The sequence below is a fragment of the Stomoxys calcitrans genome, chromosome 2, assembly GCF_963082655.1.
Source record: "Stomoxys calcitrans chromosome 2, idStoCalc2.1, whole genome shotgun sequence".
Taxonomy (NCBI): domain Eukaryota; kingdom Metazoa; phylum Arthropoda; class Insecta; order Diptera; family Muscidae; genus Stomoxys; species Stomoxys calcitrans.
Window position 1 is genome coordinate 69,420,765 of NC_081553.1, and position 11,296 is coordinate 69,432,060.

Below are 11,296 nucleotides of genomic sequence, written 5' to 3' on the forward strand. Positions count from 1 at the left end.
ATGATATCGTAGAAGAGTGTTTCACGACTCATACGTGCGATTATAACGCAATGGGTTGTAAGAGAATCGTCGCGAAGAATTGCTAAAACATCCGCACATGCAATGGATTGCCCAATGTTATCGTAGAAAAGTTTTTCGCGACTCATACGAAAGAACAATTGCGAAAAAATCAGAAGATTGTTTTATTCATCGCAGAGCCTAACGCTCTTCAGAAATTATGAAAAATGATCACAATTGGGTATTTTCAATAGTGGTAGTGTGCCCATCTCTGATATAAGACCTTTAATTACAATTATATATCGACAGGCCAAAATAAAATGATAAAGTATTAACAGTAGCTATTGAGGTATTTGTGAAAGATTAAATTATGGAAAATTTTGGAAAGATCGATCAATCAATTTTACCAAAAAGAAACCACCGGTCACAATCAGTAAGTCCTGTTGCATTTTAAGCACCATTTGTGCCCTATTTGAGTACCCACTTAATCAACTTTCTTTTCGTTGTACCCACCACAAAGGTCCCATTAAAAGTCAGTGCTTTTCCAAGCATTCACAATCAAAGCCTAAAGTCTCGATCGCATTACTTCTGTCTCTCAGATTGAGCGGCTATGATCACAAGTAAATACATGGTCAATGGATAACCGCACTTTTGTCTGTCTGTCCAATGATGACGATGATGGTAATAGCGATGGCGATGGCGATGACGATTACAGCGCCGACAATGGTGATTGCGGTTTTTCTGACCGGTTGTTTACTTGTTAAATGGTCTGTCTGCGCTATGACTGCCCTGAGACTACACAACTACGCCGCCGTATCTATTGAACGGCATTGCTGTTGTTAACTTATCGTTTGTAACCATTGGAAAAGTCTATATAAATAAAGATGCCAAAGCATTTAAAAGCTTTAGTTAACTTTGGGCGATCGTTGAGTTAAAGTTGTTAACGAAAAATTGTTAAACGCGGCGGATGTGAGTGCAAATTTTAAAGAATTATAGAACTGAAGATTGAATTTAAACAAAAAAAAAACCTCTTGAGTGTGCGTGTGTTTGTTTGTGGCTTGTGAACCCAACTAGTTTTTCTTCATCATCATCAGCAGCATTGCTGTCTTATTGGTAAATTGCAGTTTAAATATGGTTACTAAGAAAACAAGCAAAGAAAAAAAAAGAGCAAATACAAGTTAATTGAACATTTGAAGAGGCTGTTGAGAGTGAATGAATAAATTATGCAATACAAGTTGCTCAGTTCAGTGAACGCTTTTAAAAGGAGGCCACTTCTTGCGATTTAAATTTGTTTATGCTTATGTTATAGTGCGCATGCGTGCCTCAATTATTCATAAACAATGATGCATTCATTTTAGTGGCCATCTAAACAGGAACAAGGTCATGCAGTTTTACCTTAACATAAATTTACAGAAAAATCTGTGAAAACAATAAACTTACAAGATGTTCGTTTTAGCCCAATTAAGTAATTATTGCTAATTGAAGCTTATCACGAAATCTTTGTTTGCGTAAAAAAGAATTGTAGATAAATAAAATTTGTATGATGATTGAGCAATTGTTAAAAAAAAGATAAGCTAGTTGATAAGGAGTGATATAGGCTTTGGTGAATTCTACAAGATACAATATTTTGAGTTCTACAAGATGAAATATTTTAAAAATATATGAAGCAATTAAAAAAAAAGAGATCTTTAAAAAGGATGTGACACAACTCAGTTCATGGGATTGTAAAACAAATATTTTTCAAAACAATTTCCAGTAAATATTATTTGCGATTAATTGAAACCAATCGCCATAAAAAAAAGCTTTTAAAAGAAAATTTTTGTTTGCAACAAATGTCATATAAAACATGTTATCCGCGTGTAGTTCAGTCAGGCCAACATGGGCACCTGCGAACATGGATAAAATATAAATTTCTAATAAACAATCCATTAAGACACAGGGGTATTTCTTTCATATCAATGAGTGCAATCCGACTAAAGTTTTTAGCTCAATGATAATAGTTGTGAATTATTTTGAAAAAATCAAGACAATAAATGAATAAAATTTCTAGGACATTTTTTTATTATTTAAAAATTGAATTAAAAAAAAAGAGCGTGCTAAGTTCAGCAGGGCCGAATCTTATATACTCTCCACCATAGATTGCATTTGTCGTGCTTTTTTCCCGGTATCTATTTTTTGGCAAACAAAGGATAAAGAAAAGAATTGCTATGCTCATTGAATTTAATGTTGGGGACCACAGTAAAAGTCATATATAAATAAATTTATCCAGAGGTAAAATAGGAAGATCGGTTTATAGAAGCTGTATCAGGCTATAGACCGATTCAGACCATATTTGACACGTTTGTTGCAGGTCATGGAAGAAGCCGTTATACAAAATTTCAGCCAAATCGGATATTAATTGCGAGGTTCAAAAAGTCAAGATCCCATGATCGGTTTATATGGCAGCTATATCAGGTTATAAACCGATTATAACCATATTGACAGACGTGAAGTCATAACAAAACGACATATTCAAAAATTCAGTAAAATTGAATAAGAATAGCTTTTTTTATTGGCTCAAGAAGTCAAGATCCAAGATCAGTATATATGACAGCTATATCGGGTTATGGATCAATTTCAACTATACTTAGCACAGTTGTTGGAAGTCATAACAAAGCACTTCATGCTTTGGATAAGAATTGCGCCCTCTAAATGCTCAAGAAGTCCAGACCCAAGATCAGTTAATATGGCAGACATATCAAAACATGGACCGATTTAGTCCATTTACAATCCCAATCGAAGATATATGTGTGCTAATTTCAAGCGCCTAGCTTTACTCCTTTGAAAGTTAGCGTGCTTTCGACAGACGGACGGACGGACATGATTAGATCGACTTAAAATGTCAAGACGATCAAGAATATAGATATTTTATGGGTTCTTAGACGCATATTTCGTGGTGTTACAAACGGAATGACGAAACTAGTATACCCCCCCTTCTATGGTGGTGGGTATAAAAACATCCCACACGGAGTTCAGACGCCGTTCAGAATTCCTTCCGAACTATCGAAAGAAAAATGAAAACAAGTAAAAGCGTGCAAAGTTTGGCCGGGCCGAATCTTATATACCCTCCACAATGGATCGCATTTTTCCAGTTCTTTGAATTACTTTTTCAAATATATATGAGCTATATGAAGTTATTGACCGATATGGACCGTAATTGTCTTGCCGTACAAAAATGTTTGCTGAAACAGCCAACGAAAACACGACAGCGGTCGACCGCGTAAAGCCAGCCGCTTGAAATTTTGCACAAGACGAGCTGGATGATCGGAGATGCAAATGGAAAAGGAAAGCCAAAGATAGCAACACACACCAACCACTATGGGACGCGTTTCGTCTTTGGTTAGAAGACTTTTCAACCATATTAGGTGTGATGGCTTCAAGGGCCGTGCGTTGGTATTTTGTATTGGAATCGTATTAATAGCGAAAACGCAACTATGATACAATTACCACATTAACCGAGCTCGACAACCCTGCTTATTAGCTGTACTTTTTCCAATGCATATATTTTTGTGTGACAGACATTCTATCTGTATTAAATTCCACTTCTTCCGTACTATACATGATTTTGTTCATCTGTTGGAAGTTGTATTGATGGCTTCGAACGCCAAGACAACGGCAATGGCTCTCGCCGTTGCTCCGGGGTCCAAGGTTCGAATCCTGGCCGGGCTCTGCCGAATTCCCAATATTTTAAGTTTTTTGCCTGTTGCAGCGAGATCATTAAATTTTACAATTTACAATTTTTGTTTGCACAGATACTTACAATTGATGTGGGTCGTTGGTGATTGCAAATGGGCCATATCAGTTTAGATTTAGATATAGCTCCCATATAAGCCGATCGCTCAAACCCCTGGAAGCCGCAATTTATGTTAGATTTTTCGACTTCTAACAACTGTGCCAGACACGGCCTATAATCTGATATAGCTCCTGTCTGAACCGATCTCCCGATTTAACTTCTTGAGCCCATGAAAGCCAAAAAATTTTTCCAATTTAGCTAAAAGTTTGCACATAGTGTTCGGTTAAGACTTCCAATAACTGTGACAAGTACGGATTAAATCGGTCTATAACCTTATATAGCCTCCATATAAAGCGATCTCCCGATTTGACTTTATGAGCCCCAGAAAACCGCAATTTATATCCGATTTTTGCTTATAGGGTTCTGTTATGACTATCAACAATTGTTTTAAGTACAGTCCAAATCAGTCTATAACCTGATATAGCTCCCATATAAACCGATCTCCCGATTTGATTTCTTAAGCCCATTGAAGCCACAATTTTTGTTCGATTTAGCTAAAATTTTATAGATAGTGTTTTATTACGACTTCCAACAACTATGTCAAATACGGTCCAAATCAGTCATCCTATGTGGCCTTTTAACTCTTTACTATCAACACTTTTGGTCCGAACTTTAGACAATTCAGCATGAAATGTTATGTTTGACGTCTTTATACAGGTGCAAAATTTCGTCCAAATCACATAAAACTTAGAAAATAGCATGAAATCTTTATTTGAAACGGTGGTACGGTCCATATAATTTAATATTTTAAGATTATTTCATGCAAATGTTGACCGTGACGGCGCCTCAAATGATCTATCCGCTTAGTCCAATTTTGCCATACTCTTTCCAACATTTCGGGCGGTAACCCACGAATAAATGTTTCAATGTAGTCTTCCAATGCGTCAATTGAAGCGGGCTTGTCTGTATAGACGTGAGCTTTAACATCGCCCCACAAAAAAATAGTCTAAAGACCGGTCCCGAACGTGAATAAAATGTTCACTGAACTCGCCTTTCAATAAGTCCACTGTTACGCGAACTGTGTGGCATGTGGAACCGTCTTGTTGAAATCACATGTTATGCAAGTCAAGCTCTTGCATTTTGGGCAAAAAAAGTTGGATATCATCTCACGATAGCACTCACCATTCACAGTTACGTAACGATTCGCATCATCTTTGAAGAAGTACGGTCCAATGATGCCACCAGCCCATAAACCGCACCAAACTGTGACTTTTTTTTGGATATATTGGTAGCTCTAGCAATGTTTCTGGCTGATATTCACTCCAAAATCGACAATTCTGCTTATTTACGTACCCATTTAGCCAAAAATGAGCTTCGTCGATGGAATGGAAGAAGTGCGCGATGAACATTCTTTACAGATGTTCTGTTAAGAAAGTAAAATTCAATAATTTGCAAGCGTTGTTCGTTTGTAAGATGATTCATGGTTAAATTATAGACCAAACTGAAAATGTTTGACAGTGAAACAAAACACGAAACGTGCGTGAACTGATTAAGCCAGTGTCGTCAAAAAGATAATAGATAAAAAAGCACACTTTACAATCATACTCAACTCAACAGCATTCCAATTTGTTAAACAATGTAGTTAAGTCAGGTAGCTGAGATAATTGCAGATAATAGATCTGTTTAGAAACCATACAACAATGTAGCACTATTAAATTTAATTAACACTACAATAAATGGTTGATGTTTGCTTTCGAATTTTCTTTTTATTTCAGTTTAATTAACAAAGCACAAATAAAATTACAAAAATGAGAAGCTTTATGTATATGACAGTATTAATGGCATTAATTGCCTGCAGCATGGCAACAACAGTGAAAAATTGTCCCAAAAGTGAGCAAAGAAATTTAAACCCATAAACCTTTTAGTAATTTGTTCTTATTATAAATTTTTCTATTTTCAGCCAAAGCCCGTCTTTTGGAAAATGGTGATGTGACGATCTCCAGCTGTCCCAAAACCAAATGCAATCTCAAACGCAACACAGAGGCCACAATTGAAATGAAAATTATACCCAATCGTGATTTCAAAGAATTGAATTCGGATATTCAAGGCATCCTCTTGGATGTACCATTACCATTCCCTGGCTATTATGGCACCAGCGCTTGTCCCCACATCTACGATGCTGAGGGTAAAAATCAAGTGGGCTGCCCTCTAAAGGCCGGCGAGACTTATATCTATAAGAATAGTTTTAAAATATTGCCCATTTATCCTACTGTAAGTCTAACCATTCACTGGGGTCTAGGTGATAAGGAAGGCGATGCAGTTTGTTTCCAGATTCCTGCGAAAATTAAGTCTTAAACCAAATAATACATCGATTTTTAAATATAAGATTAGGCTTAAGAAAGAAAAATGCGAGTGAATTTAGTATTATATTTAGATAGAATACAAGCCTTGTAAGATAAGTGTAGCATTGACAAAAAAAAAAATTTAATACATTGCTTTGTCCATGAGTGTAGTCTATGCAAAGTAAACAATACTGGATGCGAATTTTTGAATTTTTGTATTGCTCATCTGAAACAATTCACATTTAATTGTTAATATTTCAGCAGTTTTTAATTACAACTTTGTAAAGATCATTTAAACAAAAACAGAAAAAAATCCTACAATTTAGAATTAATAAATGAAAACTTTAATAAAAAACGATACAAATTTTGCATACATGGATTACCTTAAGATATTTATGATATGATCCACTATGAATAAAAGCATCGATCAAAAAGGAATACAACTAAAATAAATTTGGGAGTTCTCTGTAGAGCATTAAGGATTTAATCGACATTTATTTTGTGTTAATGACTTGGAAAGCAAATTACTTTTGAAGAAAGTATTGAACGATGATTTCAATAAACGATGCTTTAAATATGAATAAAAATTGTTCTGATCTGTATGGATGATTCATTGTCTTCAGATTGTCATAGTGATCTAGATAATCTTTCAGTTTGTTATATGTGCAAGATTTTTCTGTTCAAGTCAATGAAATGATCTAAATATGTCTTTCAAATTTGATACTGTTTTGGAAATTTTTGATAATGTGTGCAAAGGTCATCCATTATAGATATTGACAAAGAAAACTATTTTGTTTAGGTCAAGACATTGCTTGTACTAGTTAAAATGTGCTTAACTGCCAGATCCACTAAAATGTTGTCACTCAATCCGTTTTCCTATTCATTGAAATCACCTTACGTTCTATAATCTCATCTTATTTCAATGATTTGGCGAACGAATCGAGTTACAAAATCAAAGTTGTTCTGGCGGTAAGAATCGGTTGACCAAATTCGGATTTTTTTATTATTTCGAACTTTCATACTGTAAGGGATCTGGATCTATGCACTTAATTGAAATTGGGCCTGTACAGGATAGACCGGGTCATTAGAGACTGGATAACCATATGCCAATAAATAAATTGTAGGTCCCTTGACATAAAATTAAGGGAGAAAGTGGCACAGTGCACGCCACAGGAGGGAATTGCAGAGCCACTCCTATGAATGACAACCATAAAAACCCACTTGTTGCACAGACGATGTTACAATAAAGGACGATTTTTTAAGTGCTATAGGAAAGTTTTCCCAAAAAAACAAAACCATATCAAATTTAGAAAAATGCATGAAATCTTTATTTGCAACGATAGTACGATCCATATAATTTAATATTTGAAGATTATTTCATACAAATGTTAACTGTGACTGCGCCTCAAACGATCCATTCGCCAATTTTGGCATACTCTTTCCAACATTTCGGACGGTATCTCATTAGTAAATACTTCAATGTTGTCTTCCAATGCGTCAATTGAAGCGGGCTTGTCCGTATAGACATGAGCTTTAACATCGCCCCACAAAAAATAGTATAAAGGCGTTATTACATGATCTAGGTGGCCAATTGACCGGTCCTGAACGTGAAATAAAATGTTCAGCGAATTCGCCTTTCAATAAGTCCATTGTTACACGTGCTGTGTGGCATGTGGCACCGTCCTGGTAAAATCACATGTCATGCAAGTCAAACTCTTGCATTTGGAGCAAAAAAAAAATTGGATATCATCTCACGGTAGCCCTTACTATTCACAGTTACGTTACGATTCGAATCATCTTTGAAGAAGTACGGTCCAATGATGCCACTAGCCCATAAACCCACCAAACTGTGACTTTTTCTGGATGCATTGGTAGATCTTGCCATGTTTCTGTCTGATCTTCACCCCAAAATCGACAATTCTGCTTATTTACGTACCCATTGAGTCAAAAATGAATTTCGTCGTAAAATGGATGAAGCGCGCAAGAAAATTTCTTAACAGAGTACGCATTTTGATGATAAAATTCAATAGTTTGCAAGCGTTGCTCGTTTTTAAGACGATTCATTCGTTTTTAAGACATTCATTAAATTATAGACCAAACTAAAGATGATTGACAGTGAAACAAAATACGAAATGTGCGTGAGCTGTTTGAACCAGTGTTTCCAAAAAAATAACAGCTAAAAAATCACCCTTTATAAAAAGGAATTTGCATTGGATTGTGTGTTCCACATGGACTAAAAACGGCTAAACCGATTTCCTTAAATTTTTCACAGATGGTGCACTATGGACCCGTGGTGAATATAGGGTACTTCAATTGTTGATAACTGAAGGGGGGCGGCCCTCCCCCTTACCTTAATTTTCAAAAACACAAGATCTCAAAGATAGGTGGTGGGATTTAAGCGAAATTTTGTGTGCCCTTTTATAGCAACCTAAAAACCAAAATTTGGTACATAAATTTCAGATGAAGTGCCTAAGGGGGCCGCCCCACCGCCAAAACCCACTGGATACATACAAAAACCAATCACGAAAATGTGACTCAAATGCAAAGTATTTAAGAGTAGAAAACGTTTGTGATATCTTATTGTCGGACTAAGTGTTTGGGGGACAACTCCTCTCTAAAAACGTCCCCAAAGAGGACAAATTTAAAAAAATATCAATATGGGGCTCAAATGAAAGGTCTTTGGGAGTAAAGCACGAATCTGATATCAATATTGGGGAAAAGTGTCAATGGGGTCACCCCACCCTCATAAAACCACCCAAATAGGACGCATTTGCTGACGATTGAAATATGGTGCTCACCTCCCCATCCACCAAAACACCCTCCAAACAGGCCATCTTTTTCGATCACGAATATTATAGCAACATTCGGGACGAACTGTCTACAAGACGCCCACCCCATAACAACCACCAAACAGGACGTATTTGCCTACCATAACAGTTTGGGTCTTAAAGAGAGTGGAGCTTGGTATTGATAGTTTTTAGGGTCCATACCCCAAACCGGACATATTTGCAGACTTTTGCAATTTGGGGTTTAAATGAAAGGTATTTCAGATTAGAAAATAAATTTGATGTGCAATTGTGATTTTCAGGGCTAAGTGTTTAGGGGACTCAAAAAAAAAGAATACGAACCTTATATCCAAATGTGGGACCATGTATTTGGGGAAACGCCCTTTTCGCAAAACACCCCCCCCCCCCCCCAAAGGGTACAAATTTCCGACCACGGCAAAATGTATTTGAGATTAGAAAACTAATTTGATAACCAATTTCGGGTATTGGGGAGTAGAGCACGAAATTGATAACCACTTCCGGGACCAATTTTCTGGGGGTCTACTGCTTCCCCAAAACACGCCACAAACAGCATTTATTTACCGGCCATCGCAATATGAGGCTCAAATAAAGGTATTTGAGTGTAGAACGCGAATCTATGTCCAAATGTGGGACCATGTATTTACTGCACTGCCCTTCCCCGAAACATCCCCTAAAAGGGTAAAAATTTACCGACAATGGCAATATGCGGCTCAAAAGAAAAGTATTTGAAATTAAATGACCCTTAATACTCCGAGCGAATTCATAGACCAGTAAAGATCATATGGGATTCAGATAAAGGCATTTATGTTGTTGTACTGTTAGTCAAACGATAAACATTTACTTTTTTCGTAGCATGGTATTCACTAAAAGCTCTTTATTTGTCGAAAATAAATATTCAAAGGATAATTTTGTTCCATATAAAGTAAAAGAAAGCGCAGCGCAGCGGGCCCGGTTCAGCTAGTAAAACATAATAACACAGAGTGTACCTTTTATTTATCAGGGAACCGAAAGCTTCTTACGTGTAAAGTTTCAAGACGGTTGTATTACAAGAAGGGGTAGTGGCTTAAAATGGGTTAAGGACACTCGACTCCCGGTACCTTAAAATTCTTCATCATCAGTTTAGAGATTTCGTCCGAGCCGAGCTTTTTGGGTGACTTGACGATCCCACAGCTATCGTTTTTATGCACCGGGACAATCCAGATCACCTAAAAAACTGGTCGAGAAGGTAAGCATGTGACAACTTGGCGCAGCAGACCACATTTTTTGTCCGATTTGGGTGATATTTTGCACCGAGTGCTTTGATATGTCGAAATCGGTCTATAACCTAATATAGCAATAACCCAATTTCCAATCTCACTGAAATAGTTTTCCACGTCCCCTAGAAACTTCAATTTGCCCCTGATTTGGCACCAAGATTCGGCCCGGACGAACTTAGCTAATTTTCACCTGTTATATATAAAATTTAACAGGCATATAAACCAGATAAACATATTTTCCAAAGAAATAGTATTGTTATTCTTTTCGATAAATTTATTTCATCCTGTTTAATATGCATAATAACTTTTAAATAAGTTTTATGAATAGATGTATAATCTTCAATATGACTTTAATTTACATAAACAGAAGCCAATGGTATATCATATTATATATTAACAAACATATTGGACAAAGAAATGCTTCTCATTGGAAATATTTCGATTTAATAATGATTTTTCGAAAAGAATTTTATGGAAATGAGTTCATTTTGTTTGTTTTACAAAAACGATTCGAACATACTTGGATCTAATAATGCATAAATCTTCGGGACAAAAATTTCTAGAAAGATTTTGTATATTCAAAGATAACTTATACATATTTTGTCCGTTTTTATGTAAATGAAGTGCAGTGCTGAATCATTGCCTTGACGGTGTTATTATTTTAAAATATTAAAATATATAAAATATATTAGTATATGGAGATAGATATTAATAACACATAAGCTGAATAATTCATCTGTTCTAATTTTTTTACCGGCGAAAATTGTTTTCTAAGGGCAAAATAATTTTGTCATTGTTATATTATTGATTTTAAATTCTAAGGCGATATAGTCATGTGTTACATTGCCTGTTCTTTTATTATAATCAACTTATAGGCTTTAAAAATTATGATGTGAAGCTACCCCGGTAGCCGAGTTTCGGTTTACCAGGGCTGATGTCGTGGGCTCGATAACCACTAGAGGCCTGGTTCGTTGCTACTGTGGGTATCACTATAAACGAAAATTGTCAAAGTGAGTCGGTTTGAAAAATAGACTGCCACTCTGACCTAATATAATAATGATATGGAGCTGAAACAGGTTTCCGAATTTGTCTCTTTGATTTTTTTTTTTCAAATGTTTTGTA

At 35.9% G+C, this 11,296-nt stretch overlaps 1 protein-coding gene across 2 annotated transcripts; it reads left to right on the forward strand.

The window, feature by feature from the left end:
• The first annotated feature begins 868 nt into the window (after nt 1–868).
• LOC106089934 (ecdysteroid-regulated 16 kDa protein) lies at nt 869–6,713 on the forward strand. Of its 2 annotated transcripts, none has more exons than XM_013255931.2 (3): nt 869–966; nt 5,545–5,659; nt 5,730–6,713. In XM_013255931.2, exons 2-3 carry the CDS (start codon nt 5,578–5,580, stop codon nt 6,122–6,124), a joined length of 477 nt encoding a protein of 158 aa, XP_013111385.2. In that variant the 5' UTR covers nt 869–966; nt 5,545–5,577; the 3' UTR covers nt 6,125–6,713. The 2 variants fall into 2 exon arrangements, with proteins under 2 accessions (XP_013111385.2, XP_013111384.2); XM_013255930.2 differs by having other exon boundaries at nt 891–1,110.
• Nucleotides 6,714–11,296: the final 4,583 nt, after the last annotated feature.

Bases quoted from the DNA above. Each gene is read 5' to 3' on its own strand.
- LOC106089934 (XM_013255931.2), top strand. From the start codon at position 5,578: ATGAGAAGCTTTATGTATATGACAGTATTAATGGCATTAATTGCCTGC. The intron at 5,660-5,729 runs GTGAGCAAAGAA...TTCTATTTTCAG, and splicing joins AGTGAAAAATTGTCCCAAAA to CCAAAGCCCGTCTTTTGGAA.